The sequence below is a fragment of the Trachinotus anak genome, unplaced genomic scaffold (assembly GCF_046630095.1).
Source record: "Trachinotus anak isolate AG129_WGS33_773 ecotype Australia unplaced genomic scaffold, CSIRO_AGI_Tana_v1 ptg000007l, whole genome shotgun sequence".
In the NCBI taxonomy this organism is placed as follows: Eukaryota; Metazoa; Chordata; class Actinopteri; order Carangiformes; family Carangidae; genus Trachinotus; species Trachinotus anak.
In genome coordinates, this window is record NW_027273858.1 from 9397464 (window position 1) to 9424012 (window position 26549).

Below are 26549 nucleotides of genomic sequence, written 5' to 3' on the forward strand. Positions count from 1 at the left end.
GGGCAACCCACAACTTCAGAACATGCTCACCATGTGTAATCCTGTATATTGTAAGTCTGATCAAAGTCACCCGAGCAAGCTTTGAGTGAAAAACTAACCAAGGTGAAGTGCACAAAGAAAGAAGACTGACAACACAAAGTTCAAAGAGGAGAGTTTTTAAGCTGCAGATTCCCGAAACAGTTCAGTAACTGTCCAAGCTGGGCCCCCCCTCATCCTTCTTCAATTACTCATTCTCCTCATGGAGGCCTGAATTCATCTGCCATTCCATTACCCCTGCAGACCCAATCATGCCCGCTGCCAAGGGAAACAGCTACTGCAGGCAGCTCCATAAACCTACCGCTGTATGACTCGCTACTGCATTGATAAGCGAGACAACTGCCCTGCACAAGGCAGACAGAGATGGAGAAGGACGAGAGAGAGGTGGAAGTCTCACCTAGTTTTCTAGACAGACATGCTGAGAGGGATACAGAGACTGGGGGGGGCTCTGGAAAATGAAATCAGTGTAGTATATATGAAAGTGGCACTAGAAAAGAGACAAACAGGGATGAATGACACAATGACAGCAATCTGTCATCTTCAGATGAAATCATCGTGTGACAATATGATTATATTGTGTCATAATTTAATGTGTGATTCTTTTTTCTCCATTTCCCACATTAATATCAGAAAAATATCTTCATAATATTGTGACATTAAAGGAATATTTGGGAAATACACTTTCTAGCAGATATCAATGTCAAGTGTGATGCATATACACCAGCAGCTGGTTAGCTTAGCTTAGCATAAAGAATACAAACAAGGGGAAACAATACGCCTGGTTCAGTCCAAAGGTAACTAAATCCACCTACCAGCAACTTTTAAGCAAATTTTCTAATATGTCTGACTATTCCTCTGATATCATATAATTTGCCCAGTAAAATTTCCACATTCATTGCATGTTTGTTTGAAAGAATTACTTATGATGGAATTATTATTATGGCTCTCTGAAGATGTGTGTTAACATATCTGCAAATCTACATGGAGGAGGGTGTTAGATGTAACCCGAAAGTAGATTGAAGAGGCACAAAGAGAAGCCTAAACATTAACAAAAAAAAAAAAAAACAGCCACAGAAAACCCTCTGCAAATGACCACCAGAGGAGCATGTTCTAGTTTTGAGACAGATAATTACTTCAAAATGATGGCAGTGTGGTAACATATGGAATAAGGGTGATCAATATAAAATAACCTCCAAAAGGAAAAAAAACCCCTGCTTGCATGCAAACTCTGACTAATGTGCATGTTTCAGCATTTCAAATCTCACAACCACTGAGAAAGAGGCCCCTCAAGTGGCTCCTGTTTATCTTACTGTGGTTTTTGAATGTGCACGTACGAGACGATGACTTGCTTCCTTTGAGGGCGAGGTCATATGTCAAAGTTGGGAAAGTTGGGGGCGAGCTGAACTATTTTCTTCTCTGATTACAGAGGAGCATCATGGGGAGCTGCACCCCGCCTTTTAGAGAGGAGGATGGGAAAACTTTCATCTGCTTCTGTCATATTTCATCAGTGTGTGTCTCTGTGCGTGCCCGTGTGTGTATATGTGTGTATGTGTGAGTGTGTGTGTGTGTGTGTGTGTGTGTAATTCATAGTTGGGTGCTTCCTCACAAAAAAGTGTAATATCAGAGTCAGCAGAAATGGATGAAACTCTAAGAAGCCACAGTCATTACTTTGAAGCAGCTATAAGCCATTATTGTGATGGTGAGAATTTGATAGTGTTGGTTCCAACCAAGAAATGCTCTGATAGTCTTTTTGATATCACTTTCAGCCATGTGAGAAAATAACTCCCAGACAATAATACCATACAAAAAAGTGGGTATTGTTCGCTGTCACAGTTTAAACCCAACATATAAAAACCCATGGGAGCTTAGTTGAAAAAAATAAATAACATTTTGACGTATAAACTCAAAGAACATTTTTTAGGTTGATCAACACATAGCAGTGTATGGTTTGAGAAATGGCTCTCTTCTCATCTGGCTGCCCTCTAACTGGTTAAATGTCCCTTTAATCTCGGTCCAAATCTTCTGCCATCTGTAAGTAATGAGGACAACAAACATCTGGAGCAGCCTCATCGCAGCCACGGCCTGCAGAAAACATATCTATTAATGGGGGGTACACATCTGGGCTGGGATGTAACAGCATTGGGCAGATAACCACTTTGCGATTTTGCATGGATGTCAAGTGCTACAGCAGGCAGAGGAGCCCAACAGGCAGCTAATTTACTATGTGTAATAATTTAATGTACCAAGGGGCGGTGCGCAGTTGTGTGTAAAAAATGCATTTTGATTCAAATGTGCGCTCTGTGAGAGCTAGCATAAACAATTTATCACATCTCATAAAAATGTGGTTTTGTTTAAACGCTGTGGCCTTTGATTTAGCCCTGTGCCCCAACCAACCCTTTAAGAGATGTCACAGAGAAGCCTGATTGAATGACTTCAAATGTCCTTACAAGGGTATTTGTATCTGCACTACAACCCTTCTGAGAGTATATTTTACATATTCCTTTGGGCACTTTGCGGCAATGATGAGGGGATGACTGTTGAGGGAGCTCCAGTGCAAATATCATGATGCTTAAAAGCATGACTTCCTGTCACACCTGTGTGTAAACGCCTTTGTTAGCCTGTGTTAGCTGAATCTGAACAATGTCCAGTGGACATTGTCCACACTGATACAATCGAGCCACGCGGAGGAAGAGGAAGGCGGGGGCATGGTGGGAGCAGCGAGAGGGTTTTATACTCACCATGACAATGCCTCCAGACTGCTCAGCTGTGCACATGCTCATGATGGGCGCCATGCCAATGGTGGTGCCCTGGAAGTAAACCCCGCTGCAAAGGACAGAGGACAGAAGTAATGCAGAGAGGAGATTAAAAATGTCATACTGGATTTTTTCTGTTACCTGGTGGTTTACCAAAGCTTTTGTAAGTCTTAGGTTAATTTCCCACCATGTTAAGATGCAGCGTATTGACTTTGTTTGGAAATACAATAGTTTTAAAACAATGATACTCTCTAAATTCAAAAATATTATTTTCACTGCTGTTTACAAGGCAGGTGAGGAGAGGTTTCATCACCTCAACCAAAGACCATCGCATGTGCAAAAATGTACATAGCCACATCTTATTTTTGAAGGCAGGCCTACAACATAAACAAGAAAATTTGCATTATGGATGTGCAAATAAACTCAGATGTATTCTTTTTTTATGTGTGTCAAATGTTTGGTTTGATACAGTGGAACACTGGTGAAAAACACAGTATATTTTTAGATAACATCAGCATCCTATGAAAATAAATGTACAGAAACAAGATGCTTAAATCTGTGTGGGCTAATTTACACACAAAATCAATGGAAAATGGAAAAATGGTTAACACTAATGTAAACTATGAGCAACTTCGTAGCTAATGGGCTGAGACATGTACAATCTCTAGCACAGCCCTGCAAGGATCTGTTTTCTTGTACCAAAATGAACATTTAATTTTTCACTTCTGGGCTCCCTTTATTCTGTTAAATTAAATTTCCACCTTATGAGCTGAGCATTGTCGTGAGGTTTCTGGGGCAGCAGCTTGACTTTCCTCCAGTCTAGGAACTCGTGCAAGGTGGTGAAGGGATCCTGGGTGACGGGACATTTATCAGAGTCACTCCACACCTCAAGACCAACCAGGGCCACCCGGATGTTCAGGGCTCTGTAGAACTGAAGGGGAGCGTCTTGATAAGCAGTGTGGATAAAAAGGCCAGGGGTTTTTATAAAGCTTAGATTACATGAATGATAAAAACACCTCCAAATCAAATATTGGAGACACTTTTGTAGCCTTTTACCTTCGGTTATTGAATTCACTGAATTGCATTACATTTCATTACAGCATCCCTGAATAGCCTATCCTGTGTTCATCAGTGAGAGCGTTTCTTATTCATGTTTTTCACATGATCACAGCATGTCTTTTCCACATCTCGATTCATGCTTCCCTTAAGTAAATCCATCTGCCTACTCTATCTTCTAGCTACAGATCCACAGCTCTGGCAGAGGTTTTAGACAGACTAAAAGCAGCTGTTTTAGTGGGACATTAATATATCACACAGTCATCCCATTAATCTCCGCTGCCAGCAATATTTCTATTTTAAAAATGTGATTTATCCCTCCTGTGCAAAGGGGGAGAGAATGTTTTACCTTGTCCACATAATTGGCTATCTCTGCCAGTCTCTGTTTCACCTTGTCCACGTCCTTCCCCTGTTTCTGAAACTGCAAACAAAATGACATGTAATCAGTGGTAGAAATTGCAAAAAACATTTACACCCACAGTATTTGTTTTGCATGAAGACATAAATGGCACTGTGTTTACAGCCATTTTCAGAGCTAAAGAGCATGAATCAACACAGAACACCCGCAAAGGCAGTATTTTGTATGAATGAGATGTTTACAATATTCACAGGCAATACGTTTTACTGTGTGTCAGGCAGGCTGTCAAGCTGTGACCATCTGGATCTAGAAAAATCTCCCAGTGTTAGAGAGACGAATGGCACGGCCGCAGGGAGCAGGTATATTGGCAGGTCTGAGAGCCTGTGAAGCCACGGATCCAAACCGCAGCAAAGTCAGACCTTCTATTTCCACCCTACTCTGCATCCACCTGTGTTGGTGCTGGACTTTAAATCTGAGCCTCACAAACCACTTGATCCCTTATTCCTTTTCTTTTGTTTTAATTTCCTTTCTCTCCATTGAGGTCAGTGGCATTAGCTGCCAGGAGGAAACCCCACAATGAGCATGTCAGCGCTTACGGGAGACTCCTCTCTATCCACACGGCTTTTTCCTGTTTCCTGTCTGCTCCGCTGGGGAATCGTTCAGCACTTCCTCTCAAAACGGAGCCGCCACCACCAGACCACACTGCTTGCTGCACACTGACCTAATTCTGCAGCTCCAGTGGGACTTGCTCTACTGTTACTACAGCTTACCCTGCTTTTTTTTTCTTGCTGTATGAAGAGTTGCTGAGTGTTGTTTGTTGTCAAAAAAAGAACATCATTTGTGAATGGAAGAAAGGCAGGTACATTACCTCTCTGTTGTCCGCAACAATGATCAGCTCAACATATTTGGTTGTCTTCTGAGCATGCCTTTTATGCTGAAGTAAAAACAGAGATGCTGCAGGTTAGAAATGTACTGTGACATGCTAAAAAAATTATACTTTTATCCACTTGATCCTCGTAAAGATCTGTCTTCTTTATATTTTAAAACAAGCAACTCACAAACACACAACTGATGTACAAATGTAGCCTTGAGGTGAAACCTGCAGTACTTAAAAAAAAAAAAAAAACTTGTTTTCTTGCTGATAGTTCTATAAGAAAATCAATAGGCTTACATGCCTTTTTAAACATTAAATTTAAGGACTTTTAAAGGACTTTCCAGGCTCTATTCCCTCAAATTCAATGATCCAACACAGGATATTTTAAGACATGGATCAAGGTTAATTACTGTTACAGCACTAAGAATTTTTATAATGAGAACTGTTAAGTTATAATGAAGCTCACAGACAGCAATTAAAAACAGAGAGAGGCCTGAGAATTGTGCTCCAGTGTTACAGTGATGTCAGACTGTGGTCTCTTGCCTTCTTTAACACAGCAGAACAATATATTGCATAATCTGAGTGATAGAGACAGAGACTTATTTACGGTGGGAGGCACAGTTCTACATACCCTTTTAACTAACCCTATTTATACCCAATTCATTTATGACCAGAAAAAATATATTTCAAATGAACTTCAATTTCTATTTTTGCACAAAATATATGAATTCAAACACTTTCAATCATTAGCATAAAGACAGTAAGGAAGAGGAAACAGCTAGCCTGGCTCTGGCCAAAGGTGACCAAGTCCATCTACCAGTACCACTAAAGCGAATTAACATGATGTATCTTGTTTACTCAATCCATACAAAATCAAGTGATGTGCTGGACTATATTGTAGCTGGGTGCAGTGACTCTGGATGTAACGTGTTCAATAGTGAGCATTAGAGGTGTTGCTAGGCAAATTTTGTTACCTTTGGACAGAGTCAGGCTAGCTGTTTCCCTGTTTTCAGCCTTCATGCTAAGGTAAGCTAATCAACTGCTAGCTGTAGCTTCGTATTCAGCATATACATACGAGAGTCGATCGCTTCACTTCACTCTTGGCAAGAAAGTAAATAACCAAGTTTCCCAAAATGTCAAACTATTCTAAAACTATTTTTTGCAACTAAGCCTCCAGCAATTTTCTCTCATGTCACGTGGAGCATTGTATAATTTAGAAAAGTAAGGGCATCTCACAAAAGCAGATCATACATAACAGAACATATTCAGTGATCTTTTTACTCAAGTATCCCTTCCATTAAGGAACTGATCTTGTAAAATCCCAAAGCCCTTATATCGCTCAGGGGTCATTAAGTACTGTATGTCGGCAAGTTTCACTTCCTGACTCTAATGGAGTTTTTAATGCTTGGGAATAGGGGCAGATGGATCCTGCACCTGCTCCATGCAAATCAGCAGCCAACCCTTCTGCATGGGCCCTCAACGTTGGGCTCTGAGCGCAGATAAAATGAGTGTCAAGCCCAAGGCAACACCCTCAGGGAACTTATCCAGACTAGTCTGCCTGCCAGTCTGCTGATCTTTGGTCACAAGCCCATTTATCTTTCACCAAGTGAGTGTTGGTCTTACCCTTTGAAATCAATTAAATACAACAAAAAAAAAAAATTAAATTGATGATTATATAGATATCCAAAGGCTCTAATACAAGCTTTGCCATGAAAACAGCATAATAATAATAATAATCTCACCCTCGTGTGGAAGGATTGGAAGGGGCTTTTGATGTGGTTTTCAGGAGCGATAGAAGACATGTTGAAGCCATGGCCGCAGGCTCCTGGGGTCAGTGTGAGTTCTTCAACTCGGTAGATGAAGTGGGAATCGGTGTCTTGGCCCGACACCGGCTCAATGATGAATGTCTTGTTTTCAAGTGCGATGAAGCCTCTGCAGAGACAGCGGTGGATGTTTGAAAACAAAGCTTCAAAGTATTACCAATCTCTCAGATGCAGAATCTGACTGAATGCAGCTCTCTCTAATGGAATATGTGATAACTGAGGTAGCCCACTTTTACTGAAGCCAGTTGAAACTTTAAAACATTATTCTTTATCTTGGCAGAGGGGCCACACCTGAGCTTCTAAACACCAGTCTTGTTAGGGTTAAAACTCCTAATGGCTTTGTGCACAAAAGCTCTTTCACAGTCCCAAATGACCACATCTCCAATTTCAGATCAGGAATATTTAGCCTGCAAATTGTTAATAACTTTAATGATTTTTGTCATTTACTTTTATTGCAATAGTAAAAAAAAAAGTCATCATGGTAAACTAAACATTTTATGTTTCCAAAATTGTTTCCCTGCTGTTTAATTAAGCAGACAATGACACTGTGCGTCTTAAGACTTGACTGATGCCCAGTTCTCATATCTAACACTTCTGCTTGGTCATTAGCAACAGCGAGGTGTCTACTACTGTCAGAGTGAGTGCAGATATTTACTGGATGCCTCGGAGGACAAAGACAACGAGGTGTGACATTTTCTATCCCCGCGAGTCAAACACAAACTTACTGACAGCACGCTTAAGGGGCTTAAGAGCGACGGGCTGCTGTGCAGAGTGACTTAAGTAAATATAAACATTGCTGTGGCAAATAGCACTTAAAGGGCAGCGTTGAGATGCTGCTCGAATACAAAATGATTGGTTGTGGTTCTCACCGAAGGCCTGAGCAGATGCTGAGGGTGACATCAGAGCCCGGATGCGCCTGCACTTCCCCATGGTAATAGCAGTTATTCTAAAAGAGATTGTATGAATGAAAAAAATACTTTACATATTGGAGAAAATGTTGCATTCAAAGAACACTTTACCCACTGGATAATTTAATTAAAATGTATTATGTTTTTTTTTTTTTCCTCCTCTTCTTGTCACATTTCCTGTAGCAGTAGTTCTTACCTGACATCAAAAGAGCAAAACAGGACAAGATACAGTGGATCTGTGCTGATGCTGTGCTCAGGTTGTGTTCATTTAAATTAGCATGCTCTGTGGAGCAGTATTTCCCCTCTCTCTCTACATGCAAACAGGCTTTTTTAAATGAATGCAACCTACATAGTTGAAGGGAGAAAAACTGACACGGATAGGGGGTGACAGTAATATGGTAATTGTTTTTCCTTCATTATTCCACCAGGGCGGTCTAGTAAAAAGGAAAAGGGGACATTTAAGGCTCCTCAGACACAGTGAAAGCACCGCTGTCTGAGCAGAGGAAATGACTCTTGTTAACAGGGAATACAGACCTCCATTTACTGTCGCGCAGCACTCCAGTCCTCTTAAATCAACTGTCATTTGTCACATCGCTGAACATTTCTCATCCCCAATATTGAACTGGAGGAGGCAACACTTTGGGGTGAGATTTTGTTTTTTGGAAAAAACAACAAAAACAGTAATTTCAAGCGACTTCTGTTTGACAAGAACGAGTTACTGAGCCAGGTGGTGATGGAATCAAGATTCATTAAATTAAGTGTAAAAATAGAGCAGCTACAAAGGCTCTGTGCTTAGGCTATGGTTGACCTAGATTATTTCACCTTTCATAAAAAGAAAACATCAGGCAGTGATTGTCGGTCTCAGTTAGCCTCAGTGTGTCTGTGACTTTTACAGTAGCTAAAGCTCATTTTTAGAAGATTTCCCAGAGCCACAAAAAAGCAGAGCAGAGATGGAATAAATCCCGCTTAAAGCCCATTAACATCTAGTCTGCCCCTTTTATTTCCTATTAAGTGTGTATACGTCTGGAAAAATCACCTTATTTTACACTGTGTGACAGTATGGTATATGTTCTGTATCAGCTTGCTCCAACTCTGCATTGAAGATATATGATGTTTAATTCGAGTGAAATATTTAAACCCAAGATTCCAGTTTCCCTAAAATTCAGCCAGAAAAGTTTTTTGAGAAACCTTGCACTGACATCTAGAGTTCTGTGGGTTTGAACAATGTTTGGCTGCACATGAGTTTGTAATAACTGACCCACCACACAGCCACTGCTTGTTAGAGAGTTTATCTCTTGATTTACAGTTCCTGCTTAGGTTCGCTTCACCGGTGTTAGTTTGTATGTTAGAGGAGAGTTTATTTACAGTACATGTCTTTCCAATGATCCATGATGAACACATGGCTGATTTCTGAGCTCAGTGACAACAGGTGCTGAAAGTGTGCAGCTGTGTGAGGCTCACTGAAGACAATACAGTATTTCTGTTTGACAGCCTGATGCAATGCTCGGAATATCCTCCCACTCACAATTAAAGGCGAGAGTAGCGAGAAACACTGTCTGCACAGCTTTGCGGGAAACCGAATTGTCAGCTGTTGCCAAATTAGTGAACATTACTGAATGAGAGGACGCTTTTTAAAGTCATAAATCACAGGTTCCTGCAACCCCACAGATTTTATCCCTCCTCTACATGGGCTGCTGCAAAAGGCCTACCTGTTGTCATGGAATAAAAACTGTATTTCTACCCAACTTGAACTGAAAATACCTTCAACATGGAATGAAAAATCAATTTTCATAAACTGAATTCAACAATTCAAGTACCTCAGTGATAAGTGCAACAAATTTAATATGAACCAATCTTTTTCATTTTCAAAAGAGTAGCTGGCACTTTGCTTTAACAGACTGTTGCTAGTGAACACATAGAAAAAACAAAAACAAAAACAAAAAAAACACAAGTAGTCAGGAATAGATCAGCTGCTAAAAGGGGATTCCATAATGAAATCCTGATGGCAATGTTGGCTTAGAAACAGCCAGCATTAAACAGCTTATCATCAAGTAGGCCACAGGAAAGACGTCCTGCTCAGCTACAGCCAGGAGCTTTCACATAGACACTGGGTCACACTGTGGTGACTGAACAAATCATTACAATTAAGCGCTAATTTCAAATCCTAATTTAGATTTTTAGCTAATGCACAAAATACACTGAAGATTATCATTTGCAATACTGATCCTCTGTAAGAAAAAAAGCAAAACAAAACGGGTCAGGGTCAGTTTTTACAGTGTGACTGCAGTGCACCACTGCACATCAACTTGACCATAAATGTCAAAAGCACTCTTGTGCCACCATACCGTGAAGTTGTGAGCTCCGGTGACTGCACTTCCATCCTCCCGGTAATGTGTCTCAGTGTAATGGCTCGCAAAAAGTCCCCTAAGAGAACAAAAAAAAAAAAAAAAAAAAAAAAAAAGAAACGGACACATCAGACACTCAGATATTTTTTCATTGCTCTGACTCTGAATTGATTTTTTAAAAAGTCTGCATTTTAAGACCACTAAGAAAGCTTGACACTTTTTATTTCCCCCCAGTCTTGCTTGTAAGGATTTGTGGCATTAGAGTCGATAGTAGTGGAAGTGCTTAGCATTCTGAGGCTTGAATTGACTTTTTGTGAATTTATTAGATGATTTGCACGGGTCCTTGAGTCCCCTGGCATTCAGCACGAATCCCTGCTGGGGTAATTATATCGTGTGCACATGGGTTTCTGTGCAAATGTGTGCGCATCTGTAGACATACTTTAAACTGTGTGTCAGCGTGTGTGTGCATTTTCCTCCTTGGGCCACAAACAGATGGACACAGTGAGCCCCACCCCAAGTACTGGCAAAGGAGCAGTATGAACACCCATCTTTTGCAGCTGCATAATCAAACTGACATCAGGCAGGACGATCTCAAGATGTGTGTGAATAAGTGTGTGTGTGTGTGTGTGTGCATGTGCGTGAAAGAGAGGTCTGAGGCAAGTGAGAAGATAACAGCAAGTGAGAAAAGCAGAAAGGTGACAATTAAAACAAGATTTGTGTGTAAAGTACAACCATCTACTGCACCACAGACACTGCATACACATGTGTCTAGAGGTGAATGTTAAGCAAAATAATCACCTCAGGTCAGGATGCTAAGTGCACAACTGCCATGACAAAACAAAAAGACTTTTTTCTGCAAAAAAAACAAAAAACAAAAAACGAGGGATTCACAAAAACAGAAGAGGAGGTGGGCAGGATTCAGAAACTGGAACGCTGTGTTTGTCCAAATCACAGTGGGAATCCTTCATATCCCACAATGCTGTGCCATCCCACACAGCTTACATGTACCAAAAACCAGAATTAGTTGAGAGTATATTAAGCCAATAATGTACTTTTTCATTTAACATCTTATCTGAACATTTAAAGTTCATTTTTTATGACCTGTTTAAAAAAGGATCAATCCTCTGTAGCCCAAGCCTGACCACATTTAACTTCATTAAATACTTATTATCTCTTTAATGTGCCTTATCATGCCATTAGCACGCTCTAAACCGAATCTGATAAGCCAGCGGCCAGTAATCACTTTAAAGAGGCCGGTATGTCTCATTAAAAATGGATGACACATCAGAGGTTAGTGTGTTCTTAATGGAAAAATCCCAAAATATATTATATAAAATTCATATACTATATTCTTATACCATCCATATACTTAATGCAGTGTTTAAAAAAGTGACTGTGATAAACAGCTGCTTCCCAAAAACACCCACACTGCACACTATGGTGTTTTTGTTGAATTCAAAAAGCTCTGATAAAGGTTGTGTTTGCAGTAAAGACGGGATTTATGTCATGTCAGTCGTTAATTCCTGTGCTACATTTTGGTGGCATGCTTGGGGAAAGCCAGCTTAGGGCAGCATGGCTCCTGATACTACGACACACACTGTATTAAAAGCTGCGGGTTTTACATGATAAGAGTCTGCCTGTAATCAACTCCTTGGCAGGAGTACACAGAGTTTATGAGGCCATGAATGTTAACGGTGTGTCTGCGGAGTGTGGTGTGGGATTGTGCGTCTTATGCATCTGAAAATGACTCTGCTGATGATCAGATGCCCTGCATGGAGAAATAAATCTCAGCTTCTGGACTCAATACAGCCCTTTAACTCTCCTGAGCGTATGTGTATTCACAAAAAAAGGTATGAATTTGACATTTTGATTGAGCACAGATAGAGAATGTCGTCCTTACTGCACCTGAGATGTGTTTTTCCACCTAACTGCAGTAGCGGAGCAGTGTGAGGGTGCAGTTTCTCTCTGGATCCCAGAATACTTGCGTGATTATTATAACTCTTTTCTTAGCGACCTCCATCCATAATTTTGTCAAGAGGAACATGCAGCCAATGAAATGCATTTTAGATGGGAAGTGGCAGATGAGAATTGGTCTGAAAATCACCACAGTTGTCACCAGAAACCCAGTGTGACCTCTCAGGGTGCTGCTTTGAGTTTCTCCCCAAGTATGTGATGAGAGACAGGTGTTGAAATGCATGAATGGAACAGAAATGCAGAGTTCCTGATGGATGTGCAAAATTACTTTTAAACAACGCCTTCACTCCACATGAGGAGGATGTTGATTTATTCCACAAGTCCAACTGCAGAATAAGTTGAAGCTTGTTTTGAGACGTGCCCTGTGAACTGACAGTATGTGTCTTTGCCAATTTACTTTTCTGATTGAAAAAACTTTACATTTTCCTTTACCGAAGATGTTGTATAAATCTCCTATAATTGCTTGAGTCAATAACCATTGAATCAGTGCTCCTGAGTGTGTGTTGCGATTCATTAGACACAGTCTAACATCTAATTAACGATTCACTAATAGTCGCACAGGTTAATTGTGATGAATGAGGAGCTTTTTAATAGTACCCCAGTGAGGCAGAAAATGCTGTTATTTGTCTTAAAAGGTAATCTACCATCTCTTATATCCAGCATCATACAGCCTGCTCTTCAGAATGAATTTAATTTCTCTGAAAATTAATTTACTGCATGAATTACTGATTGTTTCTAAAAGCCACAGGAGCAGTTCTTGACACTTTCCTTTAGAGGCTAGTATGTTGTCCACGCTTATACACCTACATAAGTGGGGGTAAGATTTAGTATTTGGAAAATGTGTTAAAGCAAAATACTCATTATGTTGTGGCAACAGCTGCTCTTTATCATTTTTTGTCAAACTTTCAACCTCTAATCCCTCATGTCTCAGGTGAAGACATCCTTTCTATCTCTCTGTACACTATATTCTATGCACAGTCAATGAATGTCAATGACAAGAGCACAGCAGAATAACATTTTAAAAAATCCTCCATCTTTTTCAGATATGATTTTCTGTCATGTCTGAAATTTTGGCAGTCACAACCGTTGTTGTTGCTGAACCAAACATGTTTTGATGAGTTTTACTTGAAAAGAACAAATCAAACCCATCGGCCACGGACTCGCTACAAGAGCGTAATCGATGTAGCTGGAACTTGCTGGATCGCTGTTTTTAATATCATCCTTTTCTCCGTCATCCAGAGAGTACAATGTTCGGTGCAAATTTTAAGGGTTGAGCCTCATTTGCATATATGTGACTCCATGCCTCATGTAATAATTCACCATTACACAAAGCCCCTTGAGCATGAAACCATTTGAGAGAAATGTGGCTCCTCTTGCAGTCTCTCAGCTTCCTTTGAAGACTGCTAACTTCAGTGATTTCTTTTAATCCCCTCTCCCCCACAAGCCTAACCCTAAGCCTTCCTATAGCTGCTACTTATGGCACTGTATGCTTAACTCGCAAAACAGCACACTACTACAGAAGGAGAGAGAGAGAGATGAAGAAGAGAGGAGGAACTAAAGAGGTGTGGTTGACAAGTCTAATTCTATTTCCACATGCGGCTGCGTTCCAAATTGATTTACATACAGCTCAGTGTCCCTTCAGCTTAGGCTTGGCTGTGGCGAGTGCGCTGGTGTGTACAAAGCCAGCAAAGCCAGAGAAAACCAGGGAGCAGCAGAGATGAGGGTGGGAGGAGTGCAGGGAGCAAAAAAGGAAAAATCCCTTGAACTGCAGAATTAAAGGAGTGCCTTCCTTCACTCTACTCCCCTGGCTTTGTAAAAGATGTACACTTGTTGTTCTCAAGTCGCAGCAAGTCACACCATGAACTGTTCTTTAGTGGTGTCTATTTTATCACTTTAACTATATTATCAGTTTGGTAGCAGGCTGTCCCATATATTTTTGTCCTTACTATGTTTTCTACTGGGTTGTGTCACTGACATTTAAGCTATCAAGTCATGCTAGCAGGTCCCTGGGAATGTATTTAGCACAGCAGTGCTTTGAGCGTAATGCTAACATCAGGGTGTTAACATGCCCACAGTGGCAATGCTAACATGCCAATGTTCAGCAGGTACTTAAGCACAGACAGGCTTTGAGCTAAATGCTAATATGTCTTAGTATAACAGCTGAAACGATTGGTTTGTCTGCAATTATTTTGATAACTGATAATCGATTGTGAAACAATGCCAATTATTTACAATGCCTCTCAAATTAGATAATTTCTTGCTTTTTTTAAATATATCACTTGAAGACATCCGGTTCAGCTCTGCAAAGTTGTGATGAGCGTTTTATGACAATTTTTGTGTAAGCTTTCATCGGCTAATCGCTGAAGATAAATAATCAGCAGACAAAACCATCATAAAAGTCATCGTTAGCTGTACCCTGCTTAGTTTAGCATGTTAGCCTTCTAAAATTAGCTTTTTTAGCAGTAAACACGAACTGCTGACGGAAAAGTCAGAGGATCACCAAAGTCAGATGGATTCACCCTCTGGGGACAATGAATGTTTATCCAAAAAAAAAAAAAAAAAGTGGAGATGTTTCACTGGGAAATTGAAAATATTAAAAGTCAGGTACCAGCACTAGATAAGATGTCGCGGGGGTCACCAAATTTATTATGATATATCCTCTAGGGCCCATGAGTGTTTCATGGCAAACCACAATGTACTTCAGACTCCTTGGTCTGGACTACATTGGTGGACTGACCAACTAAAGTGTCTGAGTCCTGCTGTTAGCATGGCTAAAAAGTCACATTAATCAGACAGCAGAACAACATTTTCCAATATAAGCCCTCCAGCAGGCAACAGACCAATATCAAACAAGCAGGCAGATGGGCCAAGCCTATTTAAAATATCGACTGACCAAAGCAAAGATTGCTCCTTAATGAGTCAAGGTCTCACTTTGCTACAGAGCAAGCAGCTTGTTCACTTTTAAATCATTCTGCAGTGAGTTCACAAGAGTCCAAATGACGCCAGTTTCCTAAAATAATGTTCAGATCGTAGGCAAAAGAAAGACGGAAAACCGAATCCTAAGACGATAAAAAATCATTTCTACCAAGTTGTTTTTAGAGATTAAAGACACACAAAGGCCCTGTGGATACTAATTTACGAATGACTCAGTCTATGAGCATCCAAAACCCACAAGATAATAGCTACGGTGACGAGTGTTATGGCTTGCGCTCACTTTATTGTTGACGTTCACTTCAGATCCAAATGAAAGCCTTTTGCAATGCATTCACCAGGAGAGTACACTCATTCAAACAGTCTCTGTCTGAGTCCCTCACCTCAGGCTTCATGGCTCTCTGTGCGATGCGGTGCCCAAGGCGAATGAAGTCATCACATCAGTAAAACAAACTGCAGAGGGAGAAACAAGGCTCCCAACACTAGAAAGCAGAGGTGAATGATGAGTCACCGGATAGTGGTACAGTTAGGAGAGGCTGTCTCTTTCTCTCTCACCCACAGGCATTTATAACACACATGCCTGATAATACACTGTATTCAAATGACATCTTCCTGTTTAAACTCCATCCCTGACCATCTGACTTCTTTCATGCCTGCTTGGTTTGTTAGCAATATAAGAGTGTTGGCCTCATGGAAGATAATATACTGGTGGTGTCCTAAAGTAATAAGAGGCAATGATAGTAAGTGACAGTGAGGTCATGATTTTTGTCCTTGGGGAAGGGAGACTGGTGATAGGAAGCACATATTTAGAAAGAGACATTCTGATAATGCTGATGTACTGCAGGTGATCCATATTGGACTGTACCACTTTCCTGATCACTATTCAGCACTTGAGTGAAAGGTGACTGTATTAGTGTGTAAGATAAGTGCCTTCAGATAAATGGAGGTATCCATAGCATTGGATTCTGCATTGATAGTCAGAGATTTTTTTGACATGTGAGAGTGTCAAGAACTTGCAGTCAGTTTTTATCCTCTGGATATACTTTCTTCCTCTGTTGTATCTTCTTACATCTCCAAAGCTTTTTATTTTCTTTTATAGCACAGCCATAGTAACCCTGTCTTTTATGCTTACAGATATTTCTTCTTTTTACCATCCCTTGCTTTTTATTGGCACTGCCTTTTACTAGCATAAAGTCTTAAAAAGTCTTCAGAATTAACAATGGAATTTGGATAAAAATGCAAAGCTGCAGGTGCAAAACAAAGATTAAAAATGCTGTGGTGTCAAGCCCCAAACCTTTTTTATGATTCTAATGAAAGCAAACGTCTGTTTCGGTGTGAAACATTGCAATTTGTGCTGTTTTTATTTCCCTCAGTTGAGAACTAAACGACAACCACCCCAACTAACGGCAGTGAGGTACAGCAGAGCTGTTAAAGAATGAACTGCTTCATAGCTGCTGGCCTAAACGTCCGGAATATTTAACACCATAAAACGATTCCCACACTAAACATATTTTTCCTCATAACTACACAAAGAGCATGATGTCATATTCCCCCTGCACCCTTTAAAGGGAATAATTTGTCAAATCAGTGGGAGGGAAAAATGCGCTCATATGCAGTACAGTCAGAGTGAACTGTGAACATGAATCCAGGCCGATCATCTAACTTCTCTGTGGGTACAGTCAGCTGCTGTAATGCAGACTTTGGCCAGTCCATCTTGTGCAATATTAGCTGCTGGCATTTGTATCCTCTTCACATACTGCACCGCTGAGGCTGTTTGTTGTAATTACTGCTCCAAGCTTTCACAGCTAAACATTAGACCATTGTGAAATATGTGGCTAAAAGAGAGTATGATTTCTTTATTACCCTGACAAAGGAGGGCACCGGATGATGATGGTACAAACTCAAAAATGCCTGGAGGCAACATCCCACCACTAACAAGCAGTGAACCATAAACTCTTTATATGGTAAGCTGTTATAAAATGCTTATGATCTTCAATCAGAAATGACTGAGGAACCAGCCTCCTTTTGGCTTCTTCTCTGCATCAAAACAATTTAAAAGATCTACTACGGTTAATGTGGTTCATTCACATCATCTACAAGAAGTGATGGTAAGGAAGTATTACTGTTTTAGAATGCTCTGAATGAAATAAATCTTTCCTAAAAGAAATAATGACATTTTTCTGAAATACACACCTACCATAGTTTTATGTTGGCGTTATGCCTCAAATAGTGGAGTGATAAGAGAAAACGTATCTGTAACCTCAGTGTTTTCATTGAACATGTTTTAAAAAATCGTGTTCTATAGATAACAAGAGTCCTCATTAAAAGTTTGTGAGAAAGAAGTATTTTAAACAACCTCTGGAAAAAGTTTTTGTATGCCTGCCCAGTACTGAGATGAACTGTTTTTTGCTTTTGTTGCTTCAATATTCCCATCCATAAAAGCTACACACCGGAACTAATGAGTGACTAGGGATCTTCAAGGGAGGTGGTCTATTATTATTCATTGAAAAAGAGTAAACAAATGCATAAATGTTAATGTCAGAGGGTTCCTATCTGTCCAATTAATCTATGGTGGCTCCCCTGGGCAGCCTCATTGTTCAGCCATACTTTTTTGTCTTGAGGGGAAATATGCAATTAAGAACTGAGCATAAAAAAATATTAAAAGACGTTTTTGTCTTTCGTTTTTCTTCCCTGTCGTTTTATTTTTTGTGTTCCTCACTGCTTTCTTCTTGCAAAAAACATGAAATAACCGGTGCATATCTATATGAATCATCTCCTGCTCTCCCACATTCACACCCATCCATGCCATCCATGCCATCCATCCATCCATCCATCCATCCATCCATCCATGTTCCTTTCTGAAATCTTATAAGTCGACAGATAGACAACTTCAAACTTCCAAGCACTTGTGCTGCACGTCATCGCTCCACTGATTGCACACAGCCCAGACCCTCAGCTCTCCAGTCCCAGGCCCCATGAAGCGTACTTCCCCTCCTCTTAAAAAACGTCTCACGTCATTAAACCCACTCTCTACACATTCATGAATGCTGCGCTGATTCTTCAATAAGATAATAGCACACAATCTGTCATTCTCCACCCCATTACCTTGCAAACATGCTAGAGATGGAAACTTTCACTTGGCACTGATGTATCATTTTAACATAAGGATCAGGGTGAGCAATCTGTCACTGATGCTGATGCAGTGCAATGTGAGTCATTGTGGCTTCTGGGTACTGAGCAGGAGATTTCTATTATTGGACAGGCTACGGGTGGTAAAACAACTAAGTGCTTTTGAGTTAATCAGAGCAGAATCCTGCACGTGTCCAATTTTGAAAACCTGCACCCCCGCCTGTACCCGCAAAGCTCAGTACCATTTCCAGTGTCTGTTCTAAAAGAACATACTTATCACTTTCAGTATACATTCATCTGCTTCTCTGCATTTGTTTCTAAAACAAATCAGCAACATTATGTTACTGTATGTTTTTTTTTTTCCCCCATAGAAAAAATAAATTCCCTCTGGCTTGTGTGTTTATACACACAGCCCATAGATTAATTGTGCTGCTGTCCCCGTGTTGTCAAGTTCAACATGGACACAGTACAGCAAAAACTTCCCCTCCATCAGTGATGTCATGTGATGCACTTCCTCTCTACCCTGTTTTCCAAGGCACATCTGGATTTATTGTGAAGACACACTTCCTCTTGTTGCATGTGTGTACAGAGCTACCTGATGTGTGTGCGTGATGTATGTAAACACTCCTGACCTTTTGAACTATGGCGCAAGCCTTCTGTTGTGTTATGTGACCAGGCAGAGCTCTGAAAGGCTGCTGTGCTACAGTATGTTATACATGCACGGTGAAATGTGCTAATTTGGTTTAGTTGAAATGAATAAGTGATTTCGGAGATGGAGGCAGTCATCTAAATGGATCTGGAAAATACATGATAACAATCTAAAACGCTGCTTTAGTTCAGGAGCATCAGCGGCAATTTCAATAATCCCTGTAATCTGTGTCTTATATCACCTGTATGGGTTGATGGCATGGAGAGCGATATTGCTGGCATCAACTATATCAGATGAACTAAAGTGAGAGAACGCAACAGCTACTGAGCTGTGCTGTCTCAGGCAGAATCGTTATTTCTCACGGGTCCCCTGCAAATGACCCATTCTCTCTACCACGCTGAGATACAGAGGTGGATGTGAATCACAGCAATTTCTACTTTGAAAAGGATTTCTCATTAAAGCTTTTATATTGAGCTTTTATGGCAAAGGGTTTTAGAAGGTTGTGTGCGAAACTTGATTATTCTACAGTGCAGGCTGATTCCCCGGCCTAGTAATTTGGTGACAAATTGTACACTAATGGTTGTATTCTGTCATAGACAAATGCATGAAAGTACATTATAATGCACAGTTCACGCATGCATTTCATTATGTTGAGAAATCTGTCTATGTAAAGCGAGGTAATATAATCACTCATGTACCGCACTCTCTGGGATATGGTTCCTGCTGATGCAGATAAATGATGCCCAGGATAAATACGGATATTATGCATCATCAACATCTGTAGGCCCATTAAACCATATCAAAAACTCCAACGCAGATAATACATTTCCTACTCACCTACATCTAGGTAATAGTTCTTTCCCCTGACACCATACTGAGCACATCAGATTCTAATTTATAATCAACTAGAGTTACCGCCTTTCGGTTACATCCTTCAGCCAAATAGTCAAGCTGCAGTTTAAATTCATGTCTGTCCAGACTGTAATATATGTAGTGAAGACTTTGAAGGAATTTAATAAAAGGTAGTAAGTGTATTTTGGCTAGGAAAGTGTTTTTGCAGTACAATATGATGTCACAGTGAAGTTGACCATTATCCAGACATAATCATTTTATCCTATTAAACAATTGTGCGACATTTGGTCATAATTACAATTCTTATGGCCAAAAATGTGTTTTGTGAGGTCACAGTGACTTTGACCTTTGACCTGTGATCACCAAATTTGTGCCAGATTTAAAGAAATCCCCTCAAGCCGTTCCTGAGATAACACGCGAACGGACGGATGAACATCCTGCCGCTGGCCTCAGCCGTCGCCAGAGCTGATGCATAAAAAAGAACTGCAGCCTTTGTAAGGCGTTTATGAACAAGGCTGCAAATGCATCACCCTCTGTTTTCTCACACTGTACCCTCTGTAAAGTGCTCAGAAACAAAACAGAAAATCGCTTATGCTCACAGCATCCTAATTGTCCTGCTAGCGAGCACCGATGACAGCTGACTCACTCTGTGTACAGTATATGTCAGGTTAAAAGCAGTTGAAAATGGGAGATGTTCTGCTCTGTTCCCTTGCATGAATGAGAAATGAACATATGCACAGACAGAGAGACGCACAGAAACACAAAACACATCCTGACCATATTGGCTAAGTGCTGTGACAACACCCTCACCATCCTCTCTGCTGCTGCAGGCCCCTAAAAATAGGTTTGTAGCAATGAACACAACAGATGATGCCATATGCTGACACACTGCATTAGTACATTAATGCTTTAACCATTTCATTGAAAGCAAAACTACAGCAATAACTGGAAAACATCTAATTTGGGCAAATTTCAATACTTTATTTGATGCAAAACTTCAGTTTTAGGTAGTTGTATTGTACTAAACATATTCAAATAAACAAGGAGGTTCCAGTTATATAATCACATAAATATGCGAATAACCTCATCATCAACATTTTGTTACTGGTCAGAGGCATGTGATTTGCTTTAAACCTAAGATATCGTTTGGTCAAAAATGCTGTTTTAACACTAATCTTCCCCAGAGAGCTCTAAATCTGGAAAATCAATCACCCTTTTAGGGAACGAGGGAGGCAAAGAGGGAATGTGAACCCAAGATAGGGAGAGAACTAAAGAGGAAAAAACAAAGACCATGAAAGAGACCTAGGGCTAGCTTGGCTTCGATGCTTGGCTCTGATCCCAACGGTCAAAAAACTACCACTCTAATCTTTTCCCCAAGCAACACCTAAGACTACTCTCTCTCTTTCCCTTTTTTTCTTATTGTCCTTCAAGATCAGGCCAACTTTCCCCAAGGGCGCTCTGCATTATCCACAAACTCTTTAGCCAACTAATTAAAGATGGCAGGAGGCTAAATGTGATTACTATGTGCTCTACGCTTAACAAAACTACAACTACAATGTCATCAGGGAAATAAGGAGGTGAAATTTAGAGTCAGATCAATACTCAAACAGACAAAATGTGTGTTTTGGGATAGCTGCCACTGCACATGCACACAGTATGAAGGGAGAGCAGATCTGACTGCCAAAGTATTTTGTCTCTCAAACTGAATTGGCGAAAAGCTAGCAGCAGGTAAAGGACTTACAGCCACTGCAGTTAACCACTGTGAAACTCTTGGATTATGATGGTGAGGAGTTTTATTTCAGCTACCACTGAGGCTACCCAATATGATCCAGGGAGGATGATTTCAGTGATAGATTCATGAGTTTGAAGGATTATCAGACATGAAAACACTGCACAATGGTTTACGATAATATGAGGAAAAGTTTGGACAGTTATCAGAGCAGCACTTTATCTTCCACTGCAGCAATCGCCAAGTAAACAGTGGAAACGTGCTGTTCATGTTACAGATGAGTCTACCACAAATGTATTGTATTTATGCAGTGTCTTGCCCGATGATGTTGCGTTGCGTTGAAGCGAACGGCGAGCCAGGTTCAACTTTTGTTGATGGATGGCCTTGCATTTATTTGTTTGTTTGTTTGTTTTTATGCTGGCAGTGAAATGGATACTGCTGGAGACAACTGTCTAAATGCAGTTTATGTGATAGCTTAGCACACAAAAGCTAGCCTGTGTGCTCGCCTGGGGACAAAAGCTAGCCTGGTACTGTCCAGAGGTAACAAAATCTAACTACCAGAGCTAAGTAATTTAATGCACTATATCCTGATTGTTTAATACATGCAATTCTACAATTGACAGGGGGTTATGTACTAGACTATTTCTTGACTTCATCTTTTTCAAAGTGCTGTTGTCTGTCTGAACACAGCCTTAGTAACATTAATATAAGTACACTGCACATGTGTTTTTTATCAGTTACACTGTATCATAACAGGAAATCAGATAATAATTACCAAACAAAATGAAGCAAAGCGCAGCAAAACAGAAATTAACCCCACCTTGCTTGTGGCTGGAGTTTAACCTTGCAATGATGCGACAGGCAGAACATGTGGACAGTGTGGGAGGAAAGGATAAGAGGAGGTGGAAAGGGAATACAGGAGGACCTGGATATAGACAAGAAGCAGAGAGACATGTGACAAGAGAGGAGCATTACAACAACTCGATCACAGACATAGGGGAAGAGAGAAAGGGGCAGTGATGGAGGTGTAGAGTTGGTGTGAGCTGCTGCAGAAGCAGCAGCAGCAGCAGCAGCAGCAGAAGAAGACGACTGCCAAAGTGTTCGGTTGTGAAGTTTGCTGCTGCTCAGCATCCATCTATTTCCTGACCTTGTGCAGGTCATTAGGTCAGCATGGTTTTATTCAGACTGCATGGAAAGCCATCATTACTGACAAGTTACACATAAGAGTTCCTTTTAACAAGCCTGATTAGGCATCTGAGCTGACAGCCAAACACGCTGGCAGCCGATTCTTTTCCACATAAACAGCTCTGCTGAAAGATAGACCCACATACAGTTCAACTTATCTCATACTCTTGACAGATCCAATTAAAGTGCAAAGGAAACCTGGGATCTGTCTTTGTCTGGCATGAGGCTCGCCTCATTGAACGGACTGGGTAATAATAAACCTCCTCTATGGTACCTCGCATTGAGAGACATCTTGGCATTGTCAGCTGTGTTATTGAAATGGGGTGCATCTTCTGTCCCATAGAAAACACACTGAGGATGTTGCTATGGGGATTTCTCTTGTCAAAAACATAATGATGTTGTTTAGATGTGGCCATGTGTTTCAAAGGGGCTCTTTCCTCTTTTCTTTCCTGTCACAGAAGAATGAAAGGAAATGTTCTCACTGGGAAACACATGGTCTTGTGCAGAGAGCTAGTTAGAGTATGCACACATCCAGCTCATTGTGTTTCAAGGAGAAAAGCTGAAAAAAAAAAAAGGTATTTTAATCAAAACAGCATACTTGAATAGGACCGAAGTGACTTACACTGACAATACATCTTTTATGCCTTAAAGAAAACTATAATCAACTAGCTGATCAATTAGCTGTATATAAATGTCAAAATGAGGCTATTGGAGTGTAAAGAAACATGAAGTGATTCTGTTCATGTCTTCATTTTATCGTATGCCTTGCAAACAGTTCAGCTGCTTGTGTTTATGCAGCATTTTAATGTCATTCTATTCTCTATAGAATTGGCTCCAAATGGCTCCAAAGAAAAATGAATCCTCAGCACATTTTCGGTACAGATAAAAATGTATCCACAGTGATCAGTACTGAAAACTTTCAAGCTCCTAAAACTGGCATCAAATGTCAGGTCAGATTTGTAATCTTGTTTTTTTTTTTTTTTTTTGATCAGATAGTTCCTGATTCAGTTTTCGGACTTCATGACTCTCCTCCAGGTGTTTAACTAAAGTATTTACCATGACTGCACATTTGTTGCTTGTGGCTGCTGTTCATATAAAACTAAAGCGTCTCATTAAATGAAAAAAAGAGAGATTACGTTACCAATAGCATCAAACAACTTCAGACAATGCTATGACTAAGAAACCAGAAATTCTATACTAAACGTTGAAAACCTCTCTAAGTGGGCCCAGCTGCACATCTTTGCCACTTCTTTCTTTCCCTTTCTCTCTCTCTCACTCACACACACACGCACACACACAAGCACCTTGGTCCCCCAGACAGTGCTATTGAAGTCTTTAATCAAGACTAATGCGTATGTCCCATACGACCACCATTAATCATTTGAAGCAGGCCAACTGTGCCATTGATCAATGCTACACATCAAAGCTGCTGCTGCTGGCACAAGTCTGCATGTCAGTCCGGCTCTGTTTGCACTGTACAACCCGTCAAGCCTTAAATATTGCATATAACACAGCCATTACCATTGCTCTTATGGAAAAAGAAAACATGACAGAGTAATGGAAAAACATTTTCTCCATTTCAACCACGTTAAGATGCCCATTTTGAAAAAAATGGAATGTGGAAAAATGTCATTAATATGCGATGGAATATAAGAGAGGCCGATCTAAGTCACTTCTCTCTGAGCTGCTCGGGTACAAAGTAAAACGCTGACATGATGATGATGGTACTTGTGGCGATACCTTTTAAAAGTGGCAGAAAGTTAGTGGAATACAGAAGCAATGTTTTTGCAATGAATGCAAAATGTATAAGGTGTAAACACATGCACACATTATTGGATTTGCATTCACTTTTTGTGTATGCACTCCCCTCACACACACACACACACACACACACACACACACACACAACAGTGGATCCCCACTGATTTCTCTCCTCAGTAGATCTGTGCTGGTCTTGCTGTAGCTACGTTTCCCTGGGACAGGGCCAAGCAGCTACAGTAACAAACAGCAGTTTATTAATTGGATATGGTCACGTGTTTATATTGGTGATGACCAAGATCATTTCACACTGGCCTGGGAACAGGTGTGTCCTGCAGCAGCGCCAAATGAGCAAACTGCAAAGGCTCAGCACATTCAAGCGAAAAAAGGATGAGCCTTCATAGAAAACCTGCTATAACTCAGCACAAAAATGCACCACTTACTAAGCTCTAGAGTTCAGATCTATTCACTCTCACAAGCCCAACTTAATGGTTGTTTGTTTTTTTTTCCCTTGATTCAGCAAATTTTTTTTTTTACCTCTAAACGTCAATATTTCCACCACATTTCTCCTAAAGCAGCATTAAAGTTCAATAACGTCCACACTGTTTTACTTCTCTGTTCCTCACCTGCAAGGAGAATTCAAAGCAAAACCATGCTTACATTGAGGTAAATTATCAAAAATTAAGATGCTATTTTGGAGCATTATAACACATGGAAATTTACAGATGTGTTGGACACAATTTCATGCGTGCTATCTTTAAATCTATGTTTAGAAATGTGATGATTTGGACTAGAATTAAAGGGCTTTGAGGATTTGGACACTTCTTGGCTCCTGAAAATGCTTTTGCAGCAATGACTTCAGATTTTTCAGCTGCTGAAAAGCAACTATATAAATCATAGCAGGCATATTCTGACCTAACAATCAAGGCCATTATCAGAAGTAATATATAAGAATCAGTAAAGCTTGAACATTCCCTCTGAGCTCCATTAAAACATAAACTTATTCCTTACATGCAGCCTCGCGGCATTAAACATGGAGTGGAATGAAAAAACATAATGCTGCTATGAGGAATATTCAATGAAGATTTCCACGCTGGCAACATGCATCAGTAAGTGAATACAGAAGGTGGCTTTGGAAAAAAAAAAGAAATTTGAGTACCACACCTCTAAAAAAAAAAAAATAAAATGTGTGTCAAACCCTAAAAAGAACAAATTTTCTTCACTGTCAAGAACATCTCAGCTACACTGGCTTGGTGCAACCACTGTAAATGTATGCAAGGTGCTGATGATTAATGGTGGAAAATAAACATACTGGAGCAGAACTCAGTGTTTTTCAGATATATATTATATTCCTATAGATTATTCAGAAGAATCTCGAGGCATCTCCTCGTCCTTTCATGCCCCCTCATCTTTACTTCCTCTCCAGACAAGAATGGCTGCAGCCTCAATGACACAGACACAAGTAGAGGTCAGAGACCACCTGTTCTGAACTGGTGAAGCGATATCAGAGGACACATCTGGCCGGACGGGGAACAGGCCTCAGGCTGGTGATGGATGACTCACAGCTGATGCTGAGGTCACTAGAGGTTACACAGAAGATGGGGAATGGAGGGGTCAGCTGGGGCAGTGGTTTTCTAAGGAGTGTGTAATTTCTGGACTACAGGAAATTTTTCATTTGTCTGGCAGGTAATTTGAATTGTGTTTGTGAGAGTTGGAAGGGTACTTTGAGTTATGGGCGAAGGGGAAATAAGACAGGGGGTGCTTAGTGAGTAATTTGTTGAAATGGCCTCTTTAAATCTTTCTAACAGTAGTTTCAGATTTGCAATTTTCCTGAGTTGTTGTCTTTTATGTATTGGATGCAAAGATATGGGAATGGATATAGTTTCATTTGCAAATTTTGACAACAACAGTTGTTTTTCATTTTCAAACTGCCACTAGGGTTCTGCAGTCCGTCTGATTTGTGTGTCTTCTAGAGTAACCAGTGATTGAGGCCTGACCAGTTGTGAACCAAGTCCGTAATTGCAGAGTCAATATCTGTTTCCCAAAGCAGCAGGTAAAATATTGCAACTCCGCTCCCTCTGAGTAAGAAACACTGGCAAACACCAGACCTGAGTCAGCGTTGCCATTATTCTTGTGTGACTGTAAATTTCCCCGGACATGTAACCTGGCCTTTACGCCCGCTGTCTTCT

General features: G+C 40.4%; 1 protein-coding gene across 2 annotated transcripts in view; it reads right to left on the minus strand.

Moving 5' to 3' along the window:
• The window catches only part of adam12b (ADAM metallopeptidase domain 12b), a 74562-nt gene that overhangs the window by 31449 nt on the left and 16564 nt on the right, over positions 1-26549 (minus strand). For both annotated transcript variants that reach the window (XM_071480347.1, XM_071480346.1), the window contains exons 4-10: positions 10154-10232; positions 7770-7846; positions 6820-7009; positions 5072-5137; positions 4195-4266; positions 3551-3720; positions 2775-2859 (exon numbers count right to left, since the gene is read on the minus strand). In XM_071480347.1, the coding sequence (XP_071336448.1) occupies positions 2775-2859; positions 3551-3720; positions 4195-4266; positions 5072-5137; positions 6820-7009; positions 7770-7846; positions 10154-10232 (739 nt within the window). The remainder of the gene's footprint in view (positions 1-2774; positions 2860-3550; positions 3721-4194; positions 4267-5071; positions 5138-6819; positions 7010-7769; positions 7847-10153; positions 10233-26549) is intronic.